The sequence below is a fragment of the Miscanthus floridulus genome, chromosome 18, assembly GCF_019320115.1.
Source record: "Miscanthus floridulus cultivar M001 chromosome 18, ASM1932011v1, whole genome shotgun sequence".
In the NCBI taxonomy this organism is placed as follows: Eukaryota; Viridiplantae; Streptophyta; class Magnoliopsida; order Poales; family Poaceae; genus Miscanthus; species Miscanthus floridulus.
Genome location: NC_089597.1, coordinates 42896671 through 42924364, shown reverse-complemented (window position 1 = coordinate 42924364; position 27694 = coordinate 42896671). Strand labels below are relative to the sequence as shown.

Genomic DNA, 27694 nt, shown 5'->3' with positions numbered 1-27694 from the left:
GGAAAATCTGCTTGCCAAAAACAAAGAGTAAAACATCAAGGTGATAGAGATAACTCGTAACAAAAAAAAAATGTTGCAGTGATACGTAGCTCTCCTGCGTATTCGAGAAAAACAAAACAAAATTGTTCGATCAGGGGGATTCTTATATCTGGCAAACCTTCATAATTATTGCATATACATATACATTTTCCAGAGCCCACTTGGTTGATAGAGAGGGAGAGAGGGAGAGGGGGGGGGGGGGGGGGGGGTGAAGGGAGGGAAAGAGAGAGAATGATGATGACGCTGGCGACGGCCATGGAGCAGCAGCAGACCATCAACCAGAGTGGCCAGGCACATCCATTAACAGGAAAAGTGCATTCAGATCATCACTCTTGATGCAAACTACCATTAATCATCAGGCTTGAATGTCAAAATGGCCCCATAACAAAACCAAAACACTGGACTACTAGCTTCAAGAATAAAACCAAATAAATCAGAACTTTTTCCAGGCACTATATATGGCAGTTATGCACAAATAATCTTCCTCATGCGCATACAAAGGTAATATAGGAGCATCCTATATGTCTGTAAAAGCCGTAATTCCTTTTTTTTTTACCTACACATCCGAGCCCGCTCAGCCAGCTTGGTGGAAGAAAATCAGAGTGAAATATGCATGGATAGATTGATGGATTGGACTTATACTTGGAATCGGAGGGAGTACATGATCCAACACAGCGCCAAACCAGCATCAACAAATATGTGTATTCCAATCTCCACTCTTAGTGCAGAGGTAATCATCAGGACGGCAAATCAGAACACCCCATGACAAACTCCAAAACTAGAATACATGTAGGTTGCAAACTGCATGCTTTTGCATTATGCCAATTTCTAGAACTTGCTTAAACCAATCCATGGTTTAACAAGCATCTACCCATCCACGAACCCTTACAGCTTAATACTCACAAGGAAAAACGAAATAAACAAAAAGAGCCTCAGATTACTGAAGAATACTCAAATAACACCCAAATCAAATATGATCATAGGGAAAAAAAAGACAATGTGCAAGAAAATAAGCAAAAAAAACCTGATATTGGCATCAGAGATTCCCCTAGACCGGGATCATCATGCTACTGCATCCCTGATCCAGGGAATACTGAAGATCTTCTCGTCATCTTTCTATGCAGTGAAATGGTGAGATATTGGCATATTTTAACTCCCAGATGCATGACAGACATCGATCCTCCAACAAATACCTAAAGCGAAATAGGAACACCAGGAGACAACATGAAAGAAAATCAGATATCAAACTGATACTAAAATTGGGAAACTTTAAATGTCCTTGTCAAGCTATTAAGAACACTGCAGAAGTACTTGTTTTTCTTTTCTCCATCTGCCGATATTTTCTTACTCGGTGAAAATGTGTGCCAAACATGTATTTGTGAACCTGAGGAAGGTGAAAATGTGTGCCAAACATGTATTTGTGAACCCGATGGAGTTTTCGAGAAAGGACGTGGTTGCTTTGTGGCCTCCCAGGCGAGCTTCCCACCAGGCAGCAATCCTCGACACAGGCACCCAAAATCGGACACCTGGGAGCAGCGCTCGCGCCAGGCAGCTCTGCCCAGGTGCAAAGCAAACAGCCCGAGCATGTTTGGATTCTCTCCCGGCAAGGTTGCCTGGCAAATGGAGCTTCGAATGCCTGTGGACAAGATCATTGCCTGGCGAGACTCCTGCCAGGGAGGTATCGATCCAAACATCTCCGCTCTTAAATGCAGGTTGACAGATTATGGTAAGCATATATTACACAAACTTATATTCTATCTGTAAAAGGAAAAACCACATATCTTTTATTCAAAGAGGCTAGCATGGTCAACACGAACCAACCTCATTCAATGCATAAGCTATAAACAAAAACTGGCACTACCAATTCAACATCAGAGATTCCCCTAGATAGCGTCATCATGCTATTGTGCCCCGAGGGGCAAGTAGCACTACAGATGCCATTATATTTGCTTCTCATCATCTGCCAAATGCCAATGTTGCCCCCATAGAGCGAAAACTTGCAAGTTTGCAACTCAAATATCTGCTGCAGTAAGATGTTGGGATACCAACCACATCAAAAGCAGCACAGTCTGCATTCAGTACTTCAAAATCAAAATAGCTTTTGCACTAGTGACAAAGAACTCGTTAAACAAGTTAAAAATAAACTCAGACCGGGCATTCTTCCAACCTGCCGCCTTCATAACTTTTGCATCTACAGGAGCATTCCCCGGAGCCCGCTCAGACTGCTCAGTGGAAAAGCAGGAGCAGAGGATGTATATGTATATATGCATGCATGCATCTGCGTGTGTGTGTGGTTGCAGTTTTCCTCTCAGGGAGGAAAACTACACCAAACATAGCAGAACAGAGGGCCTGAGGGAATGGTAGATTGTCAACGGACAGAACCAGAGCAAGCCTGCCTGCCATGAGAAACAGTCAAGCGGGCTTCGACGAGGAAGCGCATTCAGATCTCCGTTCTTTGTGCAAACAATGCTAATCCTCAGGCTGGCAGATCAGAATCCCACGAGAAACATAAATTAATCATATACTGACTGAAACCCTAAACTATTCGCAATATATTACCGCATTTCTACTAGTTCATAGATCCAGGCCTCAGACAAATCAAATCAAATATCCATACGAAAGCCGGGTGGCCAATAACAAAAGGAAGGAAAGATGAAGACACGAGGTGCGAACAAGAAAAGGCAAGCATACGAACTGAGGTTTTAGCACCGTAGCTCCTTGTGCCGCCGACCCGAATCGGCAACCGAGGGCTCCGCAGATTTGTTACCTGTCTAGCTCCGGTCACCTGGTGGGGATACAACGGGCGGACAAAAGAGCACCCGGAATTATCCGGATCACATGGTTAGTGTGGGAATCGGCGAGGGGTAGCTCGCGCAACGCATTGGTACCTGGATGGCTGGATCTGATGGAGGGCGCGACGGCGCTTCCCTCGATCAGGAGTAGGGTTTTTCAAGGTGGAGAGCCGCGGTTTCGCCGAGGATTGAGAGAAGAGGTTTTTAGCTGTGTGGTATTATTAAAATTTGTAATTACATATAAGCCACTAAAAAAAAGTTAAGTTCACATGTGTCATGCTCTGAAATCTTTTGTCATTTCCGTCAGATTTAGCCATAACGGTGTTAAATCGTGGGTGTGAAAAGTCAAAAATACTCTCAGGTCTAAATACATAATTAATTTTTTTAGCATGTTAATGACCTCAAATAAAAAAACTTAAAATTAGAAAGTCGTAGATCTCGACAATATCTATATTTTTGTAAAAAAATATCTTTCATTTAATTCCGTAAAAAATGATTTGATATGATTAATATGTCGTACAAAAATCACATTTTTTATACAGAATCAAATGAAAATAATTTTTATATAAATATTGTAGATCTCGATGAGATCTATAACTTTCTAGTTTTGAGTTTTTTCATTTAAAATCGTTAAGATGCTTAAAAAAATAATTACATATTTAAACCTAAGGGTATTTTTGACTTTTTACGCCCGTAGTTTGACACCGTTAGTGCTAAATCTGACGGAAGTGGCGTGTGGCACCTGTGAAAACTCAATTTTTTAATGGCTTATGAGTAATTACCAACTTTTATAATGGCACACAGGTAAAAGCCTCGAGAGAAGGCAAGACGGGTGTGTGGGAGGGGGAATGGGAATAAGCGGTGGGAATTGACAGGGGAGTTAAGGTGGAAAATTTAACTTTTTTCTATTTTTTTTGTTTAGTTTGCGGAGGAAGAGGGCTGCTTGGTTACTTGGCTGGGTGGTACTGTTTAACCTTGTTAAGAGAGGATGATATTTCTGCATTGCTTGTTTGGTTGTGTTGCCTAGTTTTTTTAAGCTTTTATTAGAGACACTTTCATGATCTCTAAATATTTTGTTAAGCTTAGAGATATTCTTTGTGGTTTAAACCTTATTAGGTATTTATCAAATTCTTTTTAAAACTACAAAAAGAAAAGATGAAACCACCTTGAGAAACCACTTCTAACCATGGCAAGGAGGTAATTTAAACAGTTTTGAGAGTTGAAGAGGCGGTTTTAGAGTTCGAGGCAGAAAATCAGACTACAACGATAGTCCAAAGAGCTAAAATGGACTTTTTCATGGTATAAAACTGTCCCAGAAGTGAAACAATATCACAAATAAAACTAGTTGACCTCTTGCGTGTAGAAAGAACAGAGAATACATTCAAAACAGAGAGAAAAATACACACACTCACATAATGATTCATTCAAAATAGTCATCTATATCACTGTAGGCATGAGGTTCAATGTAGCGTATACACAAGATCAGTAATAATACAAAGATGTCACCGAAGAAACGAACCGTTGACGACGGAGGAAAGTAAACATCCTATTGCCCAGCTCTGTCAAACTCACCACAAAATGCTCTAGAACTAAAAACAACCTGAGGAAACGAAAGGGTGAATTTCTACTAGTTTCACTAAGCCCTTCTAAACTATACTTGAACTAGGGTACCAAAGCTCTGGACTTTGGAAATTAATCAAAGGCAAAGATGAATGGGAACAAAAAGGTGCGCCGTCTCAAAAAAAAGCACTATGGGGTGCGCGACTACTTGACTAGAGGTGGATCAACACTAGGTGAGTCCAGGCATGCCATAAAAAACTAGTGGATTTGTTACATTTGCCATGGTGTAGATGATCAACATCTATCTGTAAAGCCACAGAGGTGCTAACGAGGAAGCCATGCACTTCATTCCATTGGGCATAAGTAACTAGAGAAATCTAGCTCTGCATAGATTGTCGCCCAATAACCATTCTGGGTTCTTGCAATCATTGACCAAATTGGCCATCATGCCACACATCTATTCAGGCGGCGGCAACAAGAATACAAAACCAGAGTTCTCCCGGATCAATGGAGGTGGCTCAATGTCAGATATGTCAATCTGCTGCATCGATTTGGATATGTCATCCACAGAGAATGGTATGCTGCATTAAAAAGTGCAGTTGCATAAGTAGAAGTACTTGAAAAAAGAAAAAAAAAGTGGCATAGGATAAAAGATTGATATGAGCGAAGAGAAAGTAACCTCGAGTCATCATCCAGGAGGAATGAATTGCTTACAGGATTGTTGGAGTCTTCTGTCATTAATACTCTCATGTTTGATATTACCTAATATGATAATCATACATGCTCAATTATTATCCAGTTGCAATGAAATGCAAAAATGTAGTACAGTATGAAGTTTACCTCTGGAGAGACACTATGCGTTCCATACTTGTCATCCCAGTACATAGTACTAATCCTGTATAGTTGTTGTATACTAAGTACCTAAAAAGGAAGTCATGATGTTCTTAACAAGATCCAAGGGAATATATCTCTCCTAGCAGAGTGAGGGACAATTAGACTAAAAAATTTGTCCCTTACCGGACAAAGGTCGTGACTTATTTCATCGAATGTTTTCTTTGGCTTTTGATGAATTACCTGTAATAAAGATTAAAGAGAGAACTGTATATTTGATTTTGCTATATTTTCAAGCTGCAATCTTACACTTTATGTGTCACTCCATGTATTGTCATGATAGGAGAAATGGAAAAACAAATTACCAGGAAACCAATAGCTTGTTTAATATGTTTAAGCTCATCCCAGGCTAAACCTGCATACTGCAAGTAGGAAAAGCACTAGATGAGAACTCAATTTTGATGCTGAGTTGCAAGCATTCAAATAACATGTACCTTTATGTTTATTTTCTTTTGTTGTTAGTCACAGAAGAAGCATGTGCATAAAAAGTTAAAAACTGGCATATGGTTTAGAACAAATTGTTGTGCAATCTTCATTCATGAATATGTTTATATCATCTATAATTGGCATGTAACAAGAATAGCTAATGATACCTCATCAGTAGCCCTATAGCACCAATGTTCAAGTTCAGCTAATCCTGCTTTTACATACTCGCCATTACTGAATGAACAGCACTCCCTTCTCAGTAGTAAACTGAAGACAGACAGTCCATGTTAAAATGAAGCTCAGTAAGACACTGCTGGAGTTTGGAAAGTCAACAGTTAAGAGCTCTATTTTAAATGTACTTTACCTGTTAAATAGTTGTACATTGATAAATGAGAATATCTGAGTGAATACTTTTCGCACCAAGAATGGAGGGACCTGCAGCAGAGTCATACACAAGCAGGGCACAATGATACACAACTTTAATCATGTTTAATGATCATGCAAAAAAATATATGAATAATGCTTTTCTAGCTGTTCAAAAAATTTCTCCTAAGAAATGAAGAAAAAAAGAAACATTATACCGACATTGTTCACTTTCAGTATGTTCACAAAATTTCCTAGGCTCTTCACAATCCCTTGCCAGTGAGCAATCAAAGCTTGTTGGGCAGCAGTATTAGTGTTTGAACGTGAAGACCCTTTCATTAAGCTTGCCCTTGATGTTCTCGGGGCCTGCAGTGTTGGTATTCGAAAAGAGAATCACATGAAGGCATCAGTTAGACAAGCCAACATGATGGTTATCATTCTGTGGACTAAGAAATCGTGAATACCTGAATGCACAAGCCAAGCAAGGGAGATATCTCTTTCTTCAAATTATCCCGGATCATTCCATATATCTTCTCCACGTATGCTGTAAGCTGCTGTTTAAACAGTAAAGCGGGATACTTGGCTTCGACTTGTCTCAGAGTTTCAACTCCAGTAACCATGCTTCCATTTATGAGAGAAAGATTTACACCTTGTGGCGCTCCTCTGAAGCTCTAGAATTAGATAGGGAATCATTATAAAAAAAGAATTAGATAGGGAATAAAATGCATATTCATTAAATATGAAGCTTCATTTAAAGAAGAACAAAAGAAAATGAGCGCAAAAATTAAGAACATATATATACCTGCGTCATTCGTCCAAAAAGTGTAGCAGAAGATGACCGTCGACGCTGTGGAGCCATACCAGTTGATCCACTCGCCTTTAATGTCCGTTGAAGCAGCAGCAATAGCGTCGAAGCATTTGAAAGCCAGTATGCTAGGACTTCATTGTTGTCTTGTGTCTACATAACACAAGCAAAATAATGTTACTTTAGCGTTGTAGGTGATAATAAGAAAATTGCGTCATGATTATAACCTCAATTGCATGTCCAACGGTTTGAATGATGCGATCAAAAACACTTGTCCGTTCTACTTCAAATGATCTCCAGTGAAGAAGGCATTTGTATATAATACAAGCAGCAACTGGCCTATTCCCAGCATAGCCTAAATGTTGTGCGATGCACCTAATTAATAGATCTTGATTCTCCTGCAAAGGTTCTGAACATATCAGATGACAGAGCAACATGAATCTAAGGATCTATGTAGTGATCCTAAAGACACATGAATAGATGGCAGGTCAAACCTGCTGCTTTTCGTTAAGTGACTTCTGTGGCTTATCATCAATATCATATTCCTTTTTAGGTGAGGACGTATTATTGGATTCCTGAAGCACCAATAGAGAAACAAAGGTTTACTTGATATATTTCAAGTAATTTATTGTATGCTGCTATAACCTATGGAAAACCACTTACTGGGGTTATTTTTAGATCATTGCTTGATACTTGAACATTTTCAGAGCTTCTCTGTAGACCAAACAAGAGGTGTAATTCATTGACGGAATCTTGCAAAACTGAAGATAAGATAAAAGAAATAGCAACACTCACTTGTAAATTGGACTTGGAGCGGCCAGAAAGAATTTTGCTTGGAGCCATTGAGACAGCTTGCTGACGAAGCACTTTATTTTCAGATTCTACATTAGCGAGTTTCTCTTCTAACCTGAATGAAAACATGCAGATCACACACACATAAGGTTTAACGAACTCTAGCATGTATTTTGCTGGAAAGGAGTAGTCTAAAGATTAAGGTGAAAGGAGAATTTGGACATGGCTCGTGCAAAATAGGACAAAACATAGAAACATCAGTGGTGGAAGCACAAAAGAAAATGAGCAGCATGTAAAAAGCATAAACCTTCTCAGGTAGTCCTGAAATTGACGCATTTTGTTTTCAGTCTCATCCAGTTTCTTTTGCTTTTCTTCATTTGCTTGTTCCTCTTCAGAACGTTTCTTTTCTAAATCATCAGCTCTTTGTTTTTCTGATTGTAATGAAGTCTACAGCAAATGAAGTCAGACGTCACAAATTGAGTGCAAGTGTTCAATTGTCCAAATATGAAGCACTTCAGTTTATCAGATAGGGTCACGTTGTTGTAAAAGGATGAGCAAATGAATAGGAAATTCCGGACAATAGTTGCTGCAGACTGCAAACCTTAAGTTCTTGAACTTCTGTTGTCAACGAATTAATCTTTTCGGTGTCTTGGACAATGACCTGAGTTTCCTTCACTACAGGAGGCGCTTCTTCAATAGTCTTGGCAGCTTCTCGCTCCTTGGCAAGCTTTGTGCTTGCCTCATCCAGTTTAGCTTGTAATGCTTCCATAGAGCTCTGCATTTTTGACAACTCCTGTGCTTTTGCTTCTTCCAAGTCTGTCTGTGTGCACATGAATTCACTTGTATCAAATAATTGAAAAAATAGTCATGTGTCATTATGTCAATATATTAGCACATATTAAAACTACAGAGCTGAAATATTGATACAATTATGTTTTGCTTCTTAGAAGTGCTTACGGAATGGAAGATATGAGAAGAAACAAAGAAATTAAAGAAAAGATACCCTTAGTCGTTTCTCTAACTGCACACGCCATGTAAGTTCTTCCACTTTCTTTTCGAGTTTATCCTTTGCTTCCTTGAGTGCACCTGTTTCTCTTGCTTCCTGAAGAGAAGATGATAGCATATTGCAATGCATTAGAAATGGCAGTCTTTTGCACACTCTGATGCTGCTACATCGTTGCCAACTTTATGAACTACTCCACATAGAACATTTCTCATGGCATCATTTACTCTCCTCTGGCATGTGGTTATATCTTTCATTCCATGAAGTTTTAATAACACGAAATATGATATGTACAGTAGTGCATTTACTGGGATACAATGCATACCATTTTGAGTTTCTTTAGTTCTTTCCTTGCAATTCTTCCCCTCCATCTGCATTGTGCAACAATGGCTGCCCATTTCAACTTCTTATGGTACTTATGAGCCCTATGGCACCTATAACGAGCCTGCCATGCAGAGTCAGAGCATTCAGGTAAGGTACATATCCAATGTCGAAGCATTAGCTCAGTTGAGTTGCATAATTGTTTACTAGTAACTCAAAACCACCTGAATTGTAACTGCTCCCGTAGATTGCTTCTTGAATCTGAACTCCTTTCGTGCTGCCATTGCTCGCAATGCAGTTTGCACTACAAGAATAGAAGCATAGTGGAGCTTGTACGATCTTCTTGCCTGATGCCTACGTTGGTTTTTCTGAACTTTGATGGCAGCTGCTTCCCTTCGCATGTTATCATACAGTTTACAAGCCAATCTTCCTAAAACATGAAGCATGATATTGTCAATTGGTTATTAGTAAAATGAAACAGGGTTAGTTCTACAGTTAATTATATGCAAAACATACCTCTCCATATGGCCTGAACACATACAGATGCCTTCCTCAAAGAAAGGAACTTCTTTCGCATGATATGTGTCCGCATTTTCCCCTGAATTGTTTTTGCCGCAGCACTGAGTACTTCAGTCCTCCTAGCATCTATTTCAGCCATCTGGCCGGCTCTCAGAAAAACTTTTGTTTTACCTATCTAAGAAATATAAATATGAGTTAGTGTGATGAAAATAAGTAGTACATTGAAGCCCTAATGCAAAACAGTTACCAAGGTCTTGTATTTGTCTGTATTTCGGTGCTATGCTTGCAGTGTTTGGTTGCCCTGAATGTAAAAATAAGCAAGCACTAGTAAATAGGTACCCCCCCACCCTCTCCATTTTAAAATATATGACATTTAGGAGGAGCTTTTCACTTCATTTTTTAACTAATTAGCTTGCCCTATAAACTCTAGAGGGAGTACAAAAAAACCATGAACAAATTCCTTTGAGAGATCACTAATAGCTCTCCATCATATGTTAGGCATTAGCTTTGGTTAACAAAACTATGTGATAAGAAAAATGAATTTGAGTTCATGTTACCTGAAAGCCTAAAAGGCCCTTTTTTTCCAAAATCCTCTTGCATGCAACTTTTTCATCGCTACTGTTAAGATATTAAAAATAAAAGGCGCTGTTAGAAGCACTAGAAACACCATTGTGAAAATACTAATCAGCACAAGTTCAATAACGAACTTACTTCCCTTCAAGGGCCTCAGGTGCAAGTATTCCAAAACGATGCAAAAACTCATAAAATGTGCGACGTGTCGGATACCCGGCACAACTGATCCTGATAGCCTCAAGTACACCCTGATGATAAATGGCATGAAATTTAGTCAAGCGATTTTGCCATATAGATATATTTCAACTTAGCTACCATGTGCACTATAGTAGACTGTAACAATAAGTCATTGTTCAAGATCACTTACACCACATCGCAACTGTTGCATGACATTGACATTCTCAAAAATCGCTGGTTTTAGAACATTATTTGGCTTCACGCATCTGATATAGTGAGGCTCTGTAGAGTTTAATGTATCCATAAGGGCTTGAAGTTGTTGCTGCCACGAAGAAAGCACAGAAATGAAAAATCCACCATGCATAATAGCAAAATGGAGAGAAAAGAAAAAAAATGTAGAGCTGACCTTAAAGCGAGCTCCAATGGAAGAGAACTTGGAAGATTTAGACGTTTCCTCTGGCGGAGGTGGAAATAATCCAGAGATAAACGAGCATTTAGAAGCACTTAGCAGTTCCTGGTGCTCTGCCACGACATAGTCTTTATTTTTGTCAAGGAATTGATCAGACTGATACAACACCTGAATACCATAAGTTCACAAGCATCAGCGTAAACAAGAATATACAATAATACCCCCATGTAACTGAATTCTATGAACAAAAAAGCTACCTCTCCAGCATAGTGACAAATTGTAAAATCGGTGCGAGATAACTTTGGCTTCACAAATCGTTTGTGCTTTTGAAATGTCTGGTACAGCTTCTGGGCAAACGTCTCGTGTGTTGACTTGGGAAACATACTGGATGCAGTAAAAAGAGGGAAAGAGAGCATGTTAACATAACTTCTCATCTAGTCATTGGTCATAGACTCATAGTCAGTTATGTCACACAGGTGAATATACACGATGGAGAAGCCAGGAAAAACAAGAAAGATGATCGTTAGGCATACCATGCTTCATCAAGAAGTGTAATAACACCACCAGGCTTCTGCAAAAGGAGGACAATCAAATAAAATTCAGTATTATCGTTAAACCCATTAATACATGCAAATAAAAAAATTGAGAATCCACTGGAAAACTGACTCATAAAGATTTCTGAGATCTAAAAGAAGCACAATAAAAATGGGTGAAACATCTTTCCCTGGCCAAAACAAGGGTCATTTGCATTGCTTTGGCTTCTCTAATGAATAAGTTTATGAGCACCATATGGCCCTTCCACTGCATTCAGCTTTGCTGCCGGTTTTCAGTAAAAAGGATGTTAAACGTCTAAATAAGACGAGAGTGGATTTGGCGCCCTCCTTATCTGGAGCGTCCATCTTAATAGCTAGAAATAAACGGAAGCAAACAGAGCTAACGGAGCCGGCTTTCTCTTCCTCACCGCTCACGCCGCCGCGGCGCCGCCCGTCTTCCCTTTTCCCTGTGTGCCATTATGAAAGATGCTTCATTCCTACATGCCACCAAAAAGTTCACACGGACCCTGGTACCATGACGCTAAACTCTTTTGTCCAACACGCCATTCCATCTCCATTCTGTTTGGTTTTGACCATTTGGCAGCTCTTACATGTGGGACCGGGCAGGAAAAATGTCCATGTTGCCCTTTTAGTCACGAGCATATGTGGAGGCTTGTGTTGACCGATATTGACCAGCATCTCCCTCAGTCTCTCACTGTCTCTTCTCGCTCGACTCCCTCAGTTCCCTAACCCTAGCGGCGGAGAAACCCTAACGGCGGCGGATCCGGTGGCGGAGGCTGTAGCGGTAGCTGGGAGAGAAGACGACGAATCCCCCGTGCTTGTGGTGGCGCATGGGGTAGTGGAGCGTGGATTCGACCGTGGATCCAGAGGATAGGTGTGGCATGGCAGGGAACAAGGGCATGGGCGAGCGACTGGATTGGCTTCCAGACGAGTGAATTCACTGCTTCCCCCCTTGGTTTTGTGGTGCCCCGTGTTTGTAGTGTTGATTGGTATTTAGTGCCCTACGTTTGTGCCCCATGTTTGTAGTGTTGATTGCGTGCTCCTTGTTCATCTGTAGGATGGACGTAGAAAGTAGCTACAACTTAGAAATCCGGATTGTTGCTCCCAGTTCTCGTGCGCGGTGGTTTTCGTTGAACAAAGTCATGGATGCTGACCACACTAACTTCATAGACCTAGTTGCTGAAGTTGTCGACAAGTATCCTCATAACTACGATGACATAGTGAGATTGTTTTATTTCTGCATGGATAGTAAAGTGAACATCCAAGTCTACATTGACCAAGATTTGGTTGAAATGTTTGCAAAACATAAGGCTTCCAAATGCTGCTTGTTGGCTGTTGCATATCATAGACCAAGTAGTGAGCCCCCTATGATTCCTGATTGGGATTCTGGTAGCACTGTGAACTCTGTTGAACCCCCATTCACTCCTTCAATTTCTTATCCAAGCTTAGCAAAACTAAGCCATGCCACACACACTCAATCTGCTAAACCTGAATACCTGGCTAACCCAAACCAAATGAATGGGCATGTGGGTGTTGATGAGGAAGGGTTGTATATTGACCTTGGTCCCCAATACTCCCCACCTCCTCTCAATCCTCAGAGCCAAGGTGGGAGTAAAGAGTGAGAAGGTGAGAGTTCTGGTGCTGATGAATCCTCTGAGACAGACTCTGATGATGAATCCTTTGATGATGAAGTAGAAGACATAGATGATATGGTTAAAGATAGAGAGCCTGAACATATGCCTGATGTTGATTATGACAAGAAGGATCCTCCTATGTCAATAGGAACAATGTATTCAGACATGGATGCTTTTAAGATTGCTTTAGCTACTCATGCTGTTAAACATGAGTTCAACTATGATATTGAGAAGAGTGATACAGGGAGGCTGCAGGTGGAGACTTCATGCCTCAACTCTAAGGGATGGGCACACTATTAAGGTAATGTGTTAGTACATTGTTTTCATTGACTGCTCCCTATTTTTCTTGCATTGTGTGGCTTGTAATAAGTACATTACTTGACTGTTTTGCAGGTGAAAAGGAACCCCTACCCTCATGAGTGTCAGAGCACTAGGAGGCAAGGAATCTATGTAGGGGTAACATAGTTCTGGGTGTGCAGTCAGGTGATTGATTGGCTGAAGAAAGATGGAACTCTAGGTGCAACAGAACTACAAAGGAGGTTGAAGGATGCACACAAAATTGTGGTGCCCTACAAGAGAGTGTATAAAGGTAAAAATCTTGCCATGGATAAGATTTATGGGCCTTGGGGCAAAAGTTTTGATAACCTGTATAGGTTTAAGGCCCAATTAGAAGAATCAAGTCCTGGATCATTTCTTGTCATTGATAATCACACAATCAACAATTAAATCAGGTTCAATAGGCTATTCTTTGCACCGAAACCATGTGTTGATGGATTTCTTAGAGGCTGTAGACCATATCTTGCAGTAGATAGCATATTTTTAACAGAAAGGTTTAGGGGATAGTTGTGCATTGCTTGTGTAGTAGATGGGCACAACTGGATGTATCTAGTAGCTGTTGGTGTAATTGACTTAGAAACAAATGAGAATTAGGTGTGGTTCATGGAGAGGTTGAAGGAAGCAATAGGCACCCTAGAGGGCTTGACATTCTACACAGATTGTGGCCAGGTAGTCATGAATGGGGTTAGTTAAGTTTTTTCAAATGCTGAACATAGAGAGTGTATGTATCACTTAGTACAGAATTTCAAGAAAAGGTACAGTGGGAAGGTATTTGATAAACACTTGTGGGCTTCTTCATATTCATGGAGCCCTTACATGTTTGAGAAGCACTATCAAGCAATGGCTGCAGCCAAACCTGAGGCAATAAAGTATCTGCAACAAACTCACAAGAAACTTTGGACCAGGAGCCAGTACAGGACATTGTCAAAGGTTGATTATGTGACTAATAATTTGGCTGAGTCATTCAATAATTGGATCAAGCCTGAGAAGGTAAAGCACCTGGATGACTTGTTGAACACTATAAGACAGAAGATTTTGATCAAATGGAACCATAGGAAGAAGGTAGCCAAGAAGTTGGAAGGAAATATTCTGCCTCACATCCTACATAAGCTAAGGGAAGACAGTTACAACCTAGACATTGAAGTGATCATAGCCTCCCCTGATGGTGTGGCAGAATTATGTGCTAAGGGATGTAGTGGCTTCAGGTTTGTGGTCAGCCTACCTGATAGAACCTGTTCCTGTAGGGTTTGACAGGGGTCAGGAATCCCATGCAAGCATGCAATAGCCTACATTACTTCAATTCCTAATAAAAAACTGAAAGACCATGTGGATGATTACTTCTCTGTCAATAAATTCAGAGCTGCATATGAGGGTTCCATCCCTTGTATTCCTGACAAAAGCATGTGGCCCAAAGCTACTCATGGCTTTTTCATGCACCCTCCCTGTCTTAGTTCCACAGGAGGTAGAAGGAAGAATATGATGAAATCATCACTTGAGGGAGGCAGCAGCAAGAAGAGGACAAAGAAACATGAGTGCTCCATCTGCCATGAGTTAGGGCATCACTGGTACACTTGCAAAGAATGGGAATCCGAAAGATATAGCTGCAATGGAGGCTGAAAGATAAACTATGTAACTAAATTACTTTGCAGATACATATATAACTTCAATAACTTAGTTAACTAATGTAACTTTTCCTATGCAGGGGTCTTCCAAAGAAAAGGCTGAAAAAAGCAGCAAGCTGTAGCATAGAGACTAGCATTGTGGTTGCTACTCCATCCCAGATGGTGTTCCCACACAATGAGGCAGTGGTCAATGCTACACACAAGAAAAGGAAGACGAAATCTTCTTGTTCTTCTTCTGGTGCCAAGAAGGGCAAGGGGGCAGCTACCACTATTACTTCAAGCTCAGGTCCAAACAGTGTGTCTAACAGGTATGTTTACCAGCTCTTCAATTGATCACAACACTTCTATTATGACTGCTAATGCTAAAGCACACTCTACCTTTTTGCCACAATGTCTGAAACTGGTTCCAATGACCCTGTTCCAATCCAAACTGTGCATCTAGCCCCTTTTCATGAAGACTCCATTATAATAGAGACAGAGCCACTGGAGACTGTGCCGCCCCAGGCTTCACCAAGGAGGAAGATAGGGATCAAGAAGAAGCTTACACCAAAGAAGCTCCAAGTTGCAGCAGCCAACCCATCCCGCCCAGCCAGCCCTGCTTCAAATACCAGAAGTAAAGAAGAAGCTCTAGCTACAGTGAAAGGTGCCTGCTCAATGTTCTTTTGGTGATGTGGTTCTGGAAAAACACCTGCTATGTGATGGCATAACTGTTCTTTTGCTCTGTGATGAATGTTTTGTGATGGCATGACAGTACTTAGCTGTAGATGAAAACCAATAACTTAGCTGCTATGTGATGAATGTTGGTGACATGATGGTGCTATGAAACTTTTGTGATGAAAAACAGTAAGGTAGTTGTTGTTATATGATGAATGTTTGTTTACTGTTGCAGTACTCTAATTGTTGTTATATTGTTCTCATATGTTGTTGCATTCTGGACAAATAGACAATCTTCATATTCATCATTCAACATTGATTCATTCACTCATCCATCCATCCATGACTACTTACACACACAGATAGGGCTGATGACCTATATTAGGAGGAGAAGCCCAGGGGCTCAGTTGGTGCCAACAACCCTGGCTTTGGTGCCAAAACGTTCGGCCTGGGGTTGGCCTGGGAATGGCACAGAAGCAAACCAACTAGTTCACAGAGCCTTTCAAGTCTAAGGGCATATAAGTCATTTGGCTGCGCCGTTACCCACCGTTAAGAACAAAACTGGACGGAACGGCGTGTTGGACAAAAGAGTTTAGCGTTATGGCACCAGGGTCCGTGTAAACTTTTTGGTGCCATATAGGAACGTTGCATCTTTTCATAATGGCACACAGGGAAAAGGCCCCTTCCTCATCGCCAACAAGCACGCCACCCATAGCCCTGCTCCTCCCCACGACCTCCTCTGCTCTTCGCCGTATCCTCCTGGCCTCCAGCTGCTGTGTCACGGGGAGGAGGGGTGGATCCACCGTCTGCCTCCACTCCCCACGCCCTCCTCTGCTCCTCCCTGGCTCCCCATCTTCTCATGGATCCAGCTGCTGCATCACGAAGAGGAGGGGCGCGCTCATGGGGAGGCACGCGCACGCTCGCAGGGGAGGGGGGCCACGCTCATAGGGAGACAAGGAGGGAGGTGGAGGAAGAAACACCATCACCGGCTGACAGGCTTCTGTCAAAGCGACGCACCCTGGACACCATATATTTATCGTATCCATAATTGGAAAGTGCTTGATTGCATTTCACATCAGCACACTGCACATGTACCACTATGCATGATTGATGCAAGGTAACACCAAAATGGAAAAAAATTAAGCTATACACTACAGATTTTGGAATATTCAACTTCAAAATGCTTTATACTAAATTTTTATGTTGACATCTACATGTACCTTCTCAATAAGGTCAAGAACATCTTGATTATCGACAAACTCAATATAACTCCAATCAATTTGTTCTTTAGTGTACTCCTCTTGTTCCATCTTGAAAACGTGCTGAAAAGAACAAAGAAATACCTCTGACATAAATGTGTACTTTTTTGGTTGATATAAAATGGCTATCATCAGGTCTCAATCTCATGCACATGAAACATTCCTTGTGACTAAATTAAATGTTACCTGATTGAAATGTTGCTGCAATTTCTCATTTGTATAGTTAATGCAGAACTGTTCGAAGCTGTAGAAATAATGATGTGTCAGTCTTTCAAAAGAACATTGTGGATTGTAGATTCAAGATTAAATTGCAGTGAAGGTTACCTGTTGGCCTTGAAGCTCTCGAAACCATAGATGTCCAGCACACCAATAAGACATTTAGAACTAGCATCTTGCCCAATGGAACTATTGATTTTGTCAACAAGCCTGAAAAATAGTGGTGGTTCACAATGGAGAGTGAGTTTTTGTTTCTCCTTGTATGTTGCAGAATGCTATAAAGAACAAAATGGCTTTATTGTGTTACCAGTCAAACAAGCGAGAGTATATTGTCTTTGCTAGACCATCCCTGCTAATGGTTGCATTGTAAGGATCAAGGCTCCTTTTTATAACCTCCTCTGGTGTTACCATGACACGCTTGCAAAGAGCATCTTCCAAGGCTCCAGGATTACACCTGACACACAGAGAACCCTCAACACTCCATACAGGATGCACATGATAATCTCATCAACAATGAATCAAAACAAAAGACAGGTAGTTATTACATAAGAAGCTCAGCAGTTGTTTCAAGATGAAACTTAGATTTTTCATCTTTCAGGACAGAGGAATCAACTTCTTTCCCCTTGGAAAATTCGATATTGCCAATATGAAGGATAGCAGCAACAACCCTGAAAATAGCATCCTGGATAGAAATTAAATTGTAGACAAGTGAGAAAAAAACATTCAGTTAAAGTAGCCATCAATCATGTCAATGAACAGATGGACATAATTGAGTTTTTACCTGTTCCTGAGTACTAATACCAACAATATCCATTGCTCTTCTGGTAGCTAAATATTCATGGGCATCACTTACCCCAACCAACTCATAGCAATTTGATTGATTGAGATAGTGGAAAGTCTTAGGATTTCCTAATTTGTACTTTTCGACGTCCTGAAAGTTTGGTGCCACAGGATTTAGTTGTATTACTAACCAAATATCCTCTAAAAAGTAGGCAAACTTTAAAATTTGTGTAAAGAATGCCAGCCACAACTCCACAAGTGCAGAACTCATAACAAATACATAAGGACAATGTAAACCAATACCTCCTGTGGTGCTGCACAAAGGAGATAAAAGCAGTGGTAGTTGCGCTCTGGGTCGGATATTTGGCATACACGTGATCTTTCTAGAAGGTAAGTTCTGATAGCAGCACCAGAGATCCTCCCATGCTTATCAAACTGAATCTCAACAAACTTACCAAACCGACTGCACCAACCATTATGAAAGGAAAAAAAAATGAGGCCTACACATATGCAGCTCCATGTATTGGAGAAAGAAAAAGGCAGCTGGCTATACTTAGGATACTGAGTTTCTTTTACCTAGAATTGTTATTTCTCACAGTTTTTGCATTGCCAAAAGCTTCAAGAACTGGATTTGACTGCAGGCACAAGAATAAACAATACATTTTTAACCGAGGTATAAGTAATATAACAGTACAACCACCTTGCAAATCCGAACACTGGCTGTCTTACCTCGAGAACTTGTTGCTCTACTGTTCTTCCTTCAGTTGCAGCTCGGCCACCCAAATAGGCAAGATATCTCATAAGCATTTTTGTTGTTTCTGTTTTTCCAGCACCACTCTCACCACTCACAAGAATGGCATTGCTCTTATTTTCATTAATCATAGCTCTGTTCAAGTAAAAAATAACAGTGAGAACAGCTTGTAGGATGTGGAAATACTGAGCTGATTCTAACTATCAACCTTTTGTAGTGCATTAAAGAAGATAGAAATGCACAGAATTTTTTTCCAAAGAAACATAGGAATCTAGAAAAACGAGAAAACACTTAACAAGGTTGCAACGTCCTCTAGCTATCATACTTACCTGTACGCAACATCTGCCACAGCAAAAACATGTGGACTTAACTCTCCAAATGGAGCACCCTTATACTGTTGCATCATATGCGGATCATATAAATGGGGCAGCCTTTGGAAAGGATTTACAGCAATGAGAATATTGCCAGTGTATGTCTGAGTAAATGATAAAATGTCAGCCATAATAAAGAACATAGGGTGTCTCTCAAAGCATCAAAAGTGAAGTGATCACACAGCAATCTGTAAAAAAAACAACTAACGTACATAGATTTCGTTAAGCTCGTATCTGATCGCCAAATTCTGCAGCACTCCTGGTTCATGGAGATAGGAGAGCTTTGTCATGTCATCAACTCCACCAGCAGCTGCTTCCATATCTTTGGGATATAGTTTTGACAAATTCGCAACAATCTAAAAATGTGGCAGCATGAAGGTAAGCAGGATTACATAAAATTTAAAGCCCAGAAGCAATTTACAAGACCAAATTTAAAAATGTAGAGCTGACAACATCCGAATGTATGCATGTTACCTTTTTCCCATTGGTTGCCTGGATCTCAGCCTCTTCGCCATTGATCTTAACCACCTCTCCATCGACCCAGCAAGTATTGGGATCTTCAGCCCACACATGAGACCCCACGATTATATTAACTTTGGTCCCCTGCATTAGAAATTTGGGAGTCTCAGGTATCGTCTTGAAGAGTTTATGAAACCTATTTAACAAAGCATTTGCATTCCCGCCCAAATCCGTTGCAAAGTCAAACACGCATCAGGTTCACACCAGCACCGCAGCACACTACAATCCTACCAAGCAGTTAGCCCCAGCCAGCACGACTCGAACCGGTGAACACCGCCAATCCGCCATCGCGGCTGCGGGCCTGCACTGCATTATGCAAAGAGAGAGGCAAGAACTCACCATTTCGCCGGTGGCGCGGCACTCGGCGGAGGATGATCAGTCGAACAACGACGCTTTGAGACAGGGGGCAGACGGGCTCATATCTCTCTCTGACTTTCCCCCACCGTCGTCGTCGTCGTGTCGGGGGAGGGAGCTGTCGCGGCGCAAAAGCGGGGGAGTGGAGAGAGAGATGGGGATGTGAAGCAAGTGTGTAGAGGGAGAGGAGGGGCTGAGGGTGAGGTGGAGTACGTGGAGCGGCCATGGCCGGCCCCAGCCTCGATCTCTGCGGGGCGCCATGCACCTCGCCTCGGACAAACACAAACCACATACACCTTATTCGCGCGCTGATTGCATGCAAATCGGGCAGCGTGCTCGGCCTAGGCGCCCAGCATGATTATGGAGCGGGAGCATGCATGTAAATGCATCACTGCTATATATAGCTATTTGATTTCCATCTTGTTTTTGCATCTACCCAGATTTTGTTCGCTGCAACGTTTAATGCCTAGAGTTGTGTAGCTTCACCTTCAGTAGTGGTTCTGGTGATTTCTGAATGTCCTCGATTATACTTTAGGAAAATAATTTGCTCATAACTATTCACAATCAAACTTTGAGAATATGCAGTTTTTTTAGCAGAAACTTATCTCTGCTATCGAATTTTTGGTTCACTCGCTAACTTGTTTTATTTTTGGTAAATATTGTTGAAATGGATCTTAGCATAAACATGATCTTACATCGTCTAAACATGATCACTAAGTCTAGTCTCAGCAGAAGAGTTTTATATACATTTAATAGATTACTAAATAAGCTTTTTTTATAACATGGCAATTTTTTTAAGAAGAGAGAAGAAGCAAGTTTCATGTAGACGAAACTCTCTTGGCTCGGTTTTCAACTCTAGATTGTTACTAACCTGTGATATCTAAGAGTGTAACAAGTCCCATAGGTATGACCACCGTATATATAGAAATCCTCATGGGCCATATAGGTCTAGAATATATAAGGCTATGGGTCTTGACATACTTAACATAGATGAGTCTAGAATTAAATACTACTTATATGGAACAAAAGAATGAAACTATGCATTCAGGGTGGTTGTTGATCCATATTTCATTGCATTCTACATTCTTGAAAACAAGGCTACGAAACTCTCCACTAAAATTGCATTCTCCAAGAGCTTCATGCATGGTTTTAGAAAGATTAGATTAGAGAGGAGTGATTACCTCAGCTCTTAGGTTAGTTTCTCATCTGCAGTGGGAGCTAGGATGTTTGGGAGGAGGCTAATCTGGTGTGTAGATCAATTCAGGGTTAATTCATCCAAGTTTTTGCTGAAATTCGAGTTCATCCTTTCCCTCCTCCATTTTTTTTCTTTTACGGTGACTTCCATGGTAATTTTTGAGAGATTTTCTTGCTGCTGTGTTTTTTAGCTGATCACTTGGCTGGATTTTGGTGTGTTTTGGGTCCCTTGTAACTTGACCACAACATATTCTATCTCACATGTTCCAAACTCCAAAACACCTTTCTTGCTCATTTTGGTGAAATCTGTGAAGTTTTTTGAACTGAGCTTTTCGTCGTGATGGGGAGGAACACAGCTTAATACACTCGCTAGTGTCTCTCATTAAGCTGTGGAGCCGTGTGTAAATGTATTAGCATTGGCACATCTCAAGTAGACGCCTGTAATGTTCGCGATTTTCACTGGCCTTTCACACTGGCCGACTGGCAGTGGCATGAAAATGCTTCTGGAACCGCCCATGCTGAACTTCGTTGTACTAGTGATCAGACGTCTAATTTTCTTAAACGCCATGTATCTCTCATCAAAGGCGGGGTCTCACAGAAGACGGTTTGGACGTGGTGTCCACTGAATTTTCTTCCGAATCACGTACTACATTCATACCTTCCTTTTCTTGAAAGGAAAAGGATAATATAAAGAGAAAAATAAAGGATATCCTTTGTCTTCACGGTATGCATGACAGTGCAATCTGCAATGAGGTTATTAGTTATCACGAGTTCATGAACACGCCTGTGCGTGTATTACTTTATTATAAGGAAGAAAGCAAGTGCGACCCTCCGCACGTCCAAGCGAGGAGCTCAGACAGAGGGCGCCAAGATTACATGAAAATGACGACCAAGCGAGTTCCTAATAAACAACTCGCTATGCATCCCTAACTGTGAAAAACGACCGTAACCTATGGAAGCCCGCATTGATTCAGGTGCAAGCCTCCTCGTTGATCCTAACCGCCAAGATGGCAGGTGAGTTTGCTGAGTTGTCATGCACACGACGATTGCATTCCTTCCAAATCATCCATAGCACCAAGAGGAACAAAGTATCAAAACTCCTGTTTTGCTGGCTCTCTTTATGTTCTTTAGCCACCAATTCACAATAGAACTCCAATGGTCACCAGAAGCAATGCCTGCATCCCCAATGGTTGAAGAACCTAAAACCAAGAGCCTCTCAGCTGTAGAAGCAGCCTATGAGGTGGTGATCAAAGTTCATGGCCTAACTTGAACAATTTTTCTGTTGGATCAGTCCTAGCTGTTATGTACTGTTATGAGTTGGAGCTGGATGTTCCGCAGAAACCGGTGCCAACAATAAGAAATGTTATTGCCTGTAAATATATGTAAACGAAATAGAAGTCGTCTCCTAAAACCAAGTTGTATGTGGCACAGAAGAAGAGGAAGATGGCAACTAAAATCTCTGATATGGTGCATCTGCAAGGAGCATGGAAACAGGTGGACAAATTAGAGTCAGCTCGAACTAAAACTAGTTGATGAAATTTATCAGGAACAATAAATAAAACGCCCAGCAGGCTACCTGTCCCAAAACCTGCAGCGAGGCTTTTCAAGTATTTGTGGCTCGGACTTGGTGCCGTTTGAATTACCAAACTTCTCTGTGACAACCCACTCGTTTACACTCCCAAGCTCGAGCAAACCGATGAATGTCGCCTTTGTTCGGTGAAAAGACATCACATTCTCAAAAAGGATCCAGAATGGTATGAAATGGATAGAACTGAAAGCAAAACAGTTGTTAGAAACATTTTTGACAGCCTATTTAATGCCAGAGTTTTTGAAGATACAAACCTTGGACTTCTGATGGCGTAAAGGAGCGTTATCGTTGTTGGGATATAAACCACCCCCCATACAGGAACAGTGACCTCAGGAATTAGGACAGACAAAGGAATTACTACACAGTAGAGCATGAAAGGTACCACATGGGCAACAACCTTCCTAATGAAAAAGAAGCTGTAGATCAGATAGAGCTTCCTCCAAAGCGACACCTCCTGCTCCAAGATTTAGAGGACATCAGATAGATATTGCAAAAGAAACAAACAACAACGCTGAAATGGTATGGTCAAATCATGAGAGGCTCTACAATTGATACTCATGTTTTCCCTCTTTTTTTCTGGAGGAATTGATACTGATTCTTACTAGAGAAGAAACCACTTTATCTCTAAACACATACTATGGCTAGATTGTAGCGAAAAATTACCTTAGTCAGAATAATTTCCGCTCCCGTCTTCCGGAATAAATTTGCTGCCCCACATGTCCACCGATGTTGTTGACGACGATATGCCTTCAGATTGCTTGGCAGTTCACTTTTAACCTATGATTCCAACAATAATAAGTTCACATCACATTATAAATATGATTACTGGCTGTAGGACTACATATCATAAGGGAAAAAATGTTGAGATAGCTTTGACATCTCTTCAGTACAATATATGTACAGTAATCATATTCACCATTTTATCATGCTATATCCCCCCCCCCCTCTATTGTATATTGTAAGGTTAATTTTAAAGTAGAATTGCAGAAAAAATAGTGTAACTAAACTAGAAAACTGAATCCTATGAGTACATTATACTAGTACTATTTGTTACCTTAACATCCCCAACGTAGATGAATTTCCATCCTTTCAGACCTGCTCTGACTGCTAAATCCATGTCTTCCACAGTGGTTCGATCCTCCCAGCCCCCGGCTTCCTTGATAGAAGAAATTCTCCAGACACCAGCAGTTCCTGAACTTAAATAGGTTAGTCCCACAAAATTACTAATATTGAATTCTGAAACAGAGAATTTTCTATTATACCGTTAAAACCAAAGAAGCCAAAGATGGATGAACCTGCTTCCTGCTCTACTTTGAAGTGATAATCTAATGTCATCTTTTGTATCCTTGTCATCAGGACTTCATTGGGATTAACTGCAAAACCGTCCCGAAATGCCAGTCAGCAAGTTCCTGTCAATTGTAACAAGAGGTGCATCAGACAGATAAGGCTACTCTGCACATAAAAGAGACAAAACTTCTGTTTTAATCAGCATGTTTTTTTCCCCGTGCTGTAATGTAACTGTAACCATAGGTGTAATAGTGGTGATAAGCTACCTGTCAATTATATATGTACTTATGCTGACTGCTAAAACTAGGCAAAATAAATACAACAGCATGGTCGACCAAGGACATACTAAGCGGCAATTATTAGTTGTTTTGGACTTTTGGTGCAATATACTACACGATAAGAATTATTGCTAATTCAAGTAAACAAAATCTAACAGCTTGAAAAAGGATTCTTTCAGCTAACTGTTATATCCAAAAGGTAGAAAAAGGCATGTTCAGTAGCCACTGCATTGCTAAAGATTATAATTTCATTTTGTGGTTCTGTTTTCAAATATTTTGGTAGCTGATTAGCTATTTGTCTCAAACCAGTTTACAAAGGACACGACTGTTGGAGGCAAGATTTAATAAACTACAAATCTACAATTTATTTTGCCAACCTTACGAGAAATTCTTCGAAAACTGCATTCTTATATCAGATCAGATCTTAAAATAAGTGTAGCAGCATGACAGCCACAAGCATAATCAAAGGAACTCATGACCAGGGAGTTGAGCGTTTTCATGCTTACCAAATTCCCATCGCGCTTGAACAAGACCAATTTGTGGATTATGAACAAGATATGGGACGGTCCTCATGAGGAAGTCAGGTTCTGGTTGGAAATCAGCATCAAACACAGCGACAAAATCACACTGTTGAACGTACTCATAGAGCATCCCTTGTTTCAGCGCACCCGCCTTGTAACCTTTCCGATTGTTCCTCACCTCATATTTTACGTTCTTGCCTTTGTTAGCCCAAAACTTGCATTCAAGCTCCACCAGATCCTATTGAGAGCATTAAGTATGTGATGTATCTTTGAGGAGGGTAACGGCAAAATTCAGTGACGTTAGCTCAACCTAATGTACGCAGTACTTGCTTTATTCCAACAGGTAACTAATTCAAGTACCATGAATGTCTCTATGTTGCACTGAATAGGTGTAGAAATCTGTGAAGTGAAATGTTTGCATGTCCATTTGTAACCAATGCAGCTGTATGCACCTTTTGTAGCTATATGCAGTTATGCACCCCGCCTTGTAATGTACTCCCTCTGTTCCAAATCGTAAGTAGTTCCGGCTTTTCTAGATAAATAGTTTTTACTATGTATCTAGGCATAATATATATCTAGGTGTGTAACAAAAGCTATGTATCTAAAAAAGCTAGAATAACTTGTAATTTGGAATGAAGGGAGTACGTAGTACTCTGTCCATTTTTTACAAGGTGTACTTCATTATGTTAGAATAAGGCTTTGACCGGTAATTGCACCATTAATATTTTACTTATGTCATACAAAGTTATAATCATAAGCAAGCATTTTTTTTTCAATATGAATCTAACATCGTCAATTTTGAGCTACAACAAATATGTATTAATAGAGTAATTGTTGGTGAAAAAAATCCTAATGAAACCAAATAATAGGCTTTATAATTTCAAAAAATATGTATATGTTACCCTGTACCATATACGTATATTATGCGGTTGGCTCGTTAACATGCCCTATCATCTTACCTACAATATTTCTATTCTATTCACTCTATTGTAATATATTTTAGGTTTGTCCTAAGTCAAACTTTACAAAATACACAAACAACTACAACATTAAACAAGATCCATTGGATACAATATGAAATATATTTTTATAATGTATTTATTTGATATTATAGATGTTAATATATTTCTACAAATTTAACAAAACTAGATAAGTCTGACTAAAATGAAAACTAAAACGACTTACGGTTTGAAGTGGAGTATTGACCATGCTAACCAACGGGGACATCAATTTTTTTCACAAATTACCAACAACTCCGCCGATGAGCTAGCTAGAGTGAAGTGAATTTAGGTCCTCTTTGACACAGCTTATGCAGCTTTGGCTTAATGCTACAGCAGATATGAGAAGCCAAAGTTGGTGAAGCCCAAAAAGTGGCTTCATCGACATCTAGTTATTCTAGAAGAGATTGAAAACTAGCTTCATTAATAGTGTCTGGTCAGTGCATAAACAATGAAATGTCAGGTAAAGCTGAAGTTACAAAGAGCTATGCCAAAGAGGAGGACCTTACTCACAAAGAGTTATCATGCTGTCACTATAGGTCTACTAAATTGTCATTCTTCAGTCTATGCGTTGAGACTTACTCAGCTCGATAAAAGAGTGTAATGTTAGATTTGAATGAGTTAAAATTTTTAAGTTTTACTAAATTTATAGAAATAGTATATATATTGGGCGTACCCAGTGCAGAGAGCTCCCGCTCTGTGCGGGGTCCGAGGAAGGGTGTCAGTGGCAAGCCTTACCCTCGCATGTGCAATGCGAGGAGACCGTGACTCGAACCCGAGACCTTACGGCCACAGGCGGTAAGACTGTACCGCTTGCACTAGGCCCGCCCTTCAAATAGTATATACATTAATGTTTTTAAATAGATTTATTACGAAATAGAGTATATTTTATGATTAATATAATAATATTTGATTCGCAAAAAATATAATAATATTTATTTGGTATATAAATGCTAGTATTTTTAAAAAGTGATTAAACTTAAAATTATCTCACTCATGGGATTCAAAATTTGCAAGAAGATTCAAAGCTTTACCTTAACCGTCGGATCAGTGGAATCGTCGAGAACCTGTACGATGACCCTATCCGACGGCCACGACATCCCGCATGCTGCTCCAATGGAAAGCTTGTACACCTGCGCGCCCAAAAAAAGGAAATGGAATGGTACGTATTTTTTCACGTATATAATAAACAATATATAATCGTATAAAACCACCGTTCGCAACATTGCATTGCGTTGGTGTGCCCGAAGTACAGCGAGAGAACACGGACCTCCCGCTCGTTGTACATGGGGATTTGGACGAGCACCATGGGGTAGCCGACGCTGCGGCCAGCCTCCTCGTCCCCGTCCTCCTCCTCGGCAGTGGGTCCGGCAATAATGGGGCCCGGCGCCCGGTACGGCCTCCGCCGCGCCAGAAGGCTGGCGGCGGCCAGGAACACGGCGTCCGCGAGGAGCATGGCCGACAGGGCCAGGCAGACCCACGACGCGGCGGCCAGCGCCGGCGCCACGGCCGCCGCGCGCGCCGCGTCCCACGCGGCCCGCAGCGCCTCACCGCCCGACCCCGACGCCGGCCAGCCAAGCAGCGGGAACGGGAACAGCTCGGCACCGCCGCGGCCGCCGCCCGACGACGACGGCCACAGCCGGCGCGGGAGCAGGGCCGTCGACCCGTGGAGGTCGAGGTCGAGCCACGCCCCCGCCACCGCGGCTAAGGAGGCCATCGCCGAGGCACCGGCCATTGTTCACGCCCTCCCGCACGAGCGTCCGCGTCCGCCTGCCCTCTGCCCTCTGCCCTCTCCCCTGTGGCTGCGGCCTGCCGGGGTTGCAGCTTTTGGGGACGTTGCTTTTCGCGGGTCGCGTCGGTGCGGGAGGCCGGCTTTTGCCCTGGTTCATGACACAGTGATGGCTGGTGAGGCGAGTGGAGGTGGAGTACCGTTGTACCACCGAGTCACGAGATGACCGACCACTCTGATTCGCTGGCTTCACCTCAGCTTTGGTTCCTGACATGTGGGGCCAACGCACACCTGACCCCACAACTCAGTGTTAAGGGCTACTGGTAGTGGCTCTGTACGTTACTCCTGCGTACACAGCAAGCTTGTCTCTTGCGCTGCG

General features: G+C 41.3%; 2 protein-coding genes across 5 annotated transcripts; both read right to left on the bottom strand.

Annotated features, from left to right (window-relative positions):
- Positions 1-4277: 4277 nt before the first annotated feature.
- LOC136522114 (myosin-11-like) lies at positions 4278-19841 on the bottom strand. Of its 3 annotated transcripts, XM_066515905.1 has the most exons (39): positions 19706-19841; positions 19322-19450; positions 19060-19203; positions 18806-18951; positions 18455-18611; positions 18302-18360; positions 18029-18188; positions 17727-17876; positions 17491-17627; positions 17253-17399; positions 17054-17155; positions 16916-16973; positions 16691-16792; positions 11204-11241; positions 10928-11054; positions 10668-10838; positions 10452-10583; positions 10223-10332; positions 10069-10129; positions 9509-9686; positions 9217-9422; positions 8997-9116; positions 8672-8770; positions 8270-8488; positions 7976-8115; positions 7672-7783; positions 7540-7590; positions 7371-7451; positions 7104-7274; positions 6874-7029; positions 6536-6742; positions 6294-6437; positions 6073-6143; positions 5876-5975; positions 5588-5644; positions 5409-5465; positions 5232-5312; positions 5071-5153; positions 4278-4972 (listed from the first exon to the last, which is right to left on the bottom strand). In XM_066515905.1, exons 1-39 carry the CDS (start codon positions 19706-19708, stop codon positions 4849-4851), a joined length of 4590 nt encoding a protein of 1529 aa, XP_066372002.1. In that variant the 5' UTR covers positions 19709-19841; the 3' UTR covers positions 4278-4848. The 3 variants fall into 3 exon arrangements, 2 of the variants coding, with proteins under 2 accessions (XP_066372002.1, XP_066372001.1); XM_066515904.1 differs by lacking the exon at positions 19706-19841 and having other exon boundaries at positions 19322-19456; XR_010775794.1 differs by lacking the exons at positions 4278-4972; positions 5071-5153; positions 5232-5312; positions 5409-5465; positions 19706-19841 and having other exon boundaries at positions 5609-5644; positions 6290-6437; positions 19322-19456.
- Positions 19842-21642: 1801 nt separating this feature from the next.
- On the bottom strand, positions 21643-27461 carry LOC136520847 (probable glucomannan 4-beta-mannosyltransferase 3). 2 transcript variants are annotated; one of them, XM_066514512.1, is made up of 9 exons: positions 26857-27461; positions 26621-26719; positions 24574-24826; positions 23798-23875; positions 23557-23693; positions 23166-23279; positions 22757-22956; positions 22491-22685; positions 21643-22387 (listed from the first exon to the last, which is right to left on the bottom strand). In XM_066514512.1, exons 1-9 carry the CDS (start codon positions 27319-27321, stop codon positions 22225-22227), a joined length of 1704 nt encoding a protein of 567 aa, XP_066370609.1. In that variant the 5' UTR covers positions 27322-27461; the 3' UTR covers positions 21643-22224. The 2 variants fall into 2 exon arrangements, with proteins under 2 accessions (XP_066370609.1, XP_066370608.1); XM_066514511.1 differs by having other exon boundaries at positions 21644-22387; positions 23765-23875.
- Positions 27462-27694: the final 233 nt, after the last annotated feature.

What these genes read in the sequence shown, in the direction of transcription:
- LOC136522114 (XM_066515904.1), bottom strand. Translation starts at nt 19,456, where the DNA reads ATGCAGGGGACCAAAGTTAATATAATCGTGGGGTCTCATGTGTGGGCT. An exon ending in TGTTCAGGCCATATGGAGAG is followed by an intron (nt 9,423 to 9,508) that starts GTATGTTTTGCA and finishes TTCATGTTTTAG; the next exon opens with GAAGATTGGCTTGTAAACTG. An exon ending in CGCATAGTGTCTCTCCAGAG is followed by an intron (nt 5,154 to 5,231) that starts GTAAACTTCATA and finishes TTATCATATTAG; the next exon opens with GTAATATCAAACATGAGAGT.
- LOC136520847 (XM_066514511.1), bottom strand. Translation starts at nt 27,321, where the DNA reads ATGGCCGGTGCCTCGGCGATGGCCTCCTTAGCCGCGGTGGCGGGGGCG. An exon ending in TCAAGCGCGATGGGAATTTG is followed by an intron (nt 23,876 to 24,573) that starts GTAAGCATGAAA and finishes ACGGTTTTGCAG; the next exon opens with TTAATCCCAATGAAGTCCTG. An exon ending in CGCTGCAGGTTTTGGGACAG is followed by an intron (nt 22,388 to 22,490) that starts GTAGCCTGCTGG and finishes TGCTCCTTGCAG; the next exon opens with ATGCACCATATCAGAGATTT.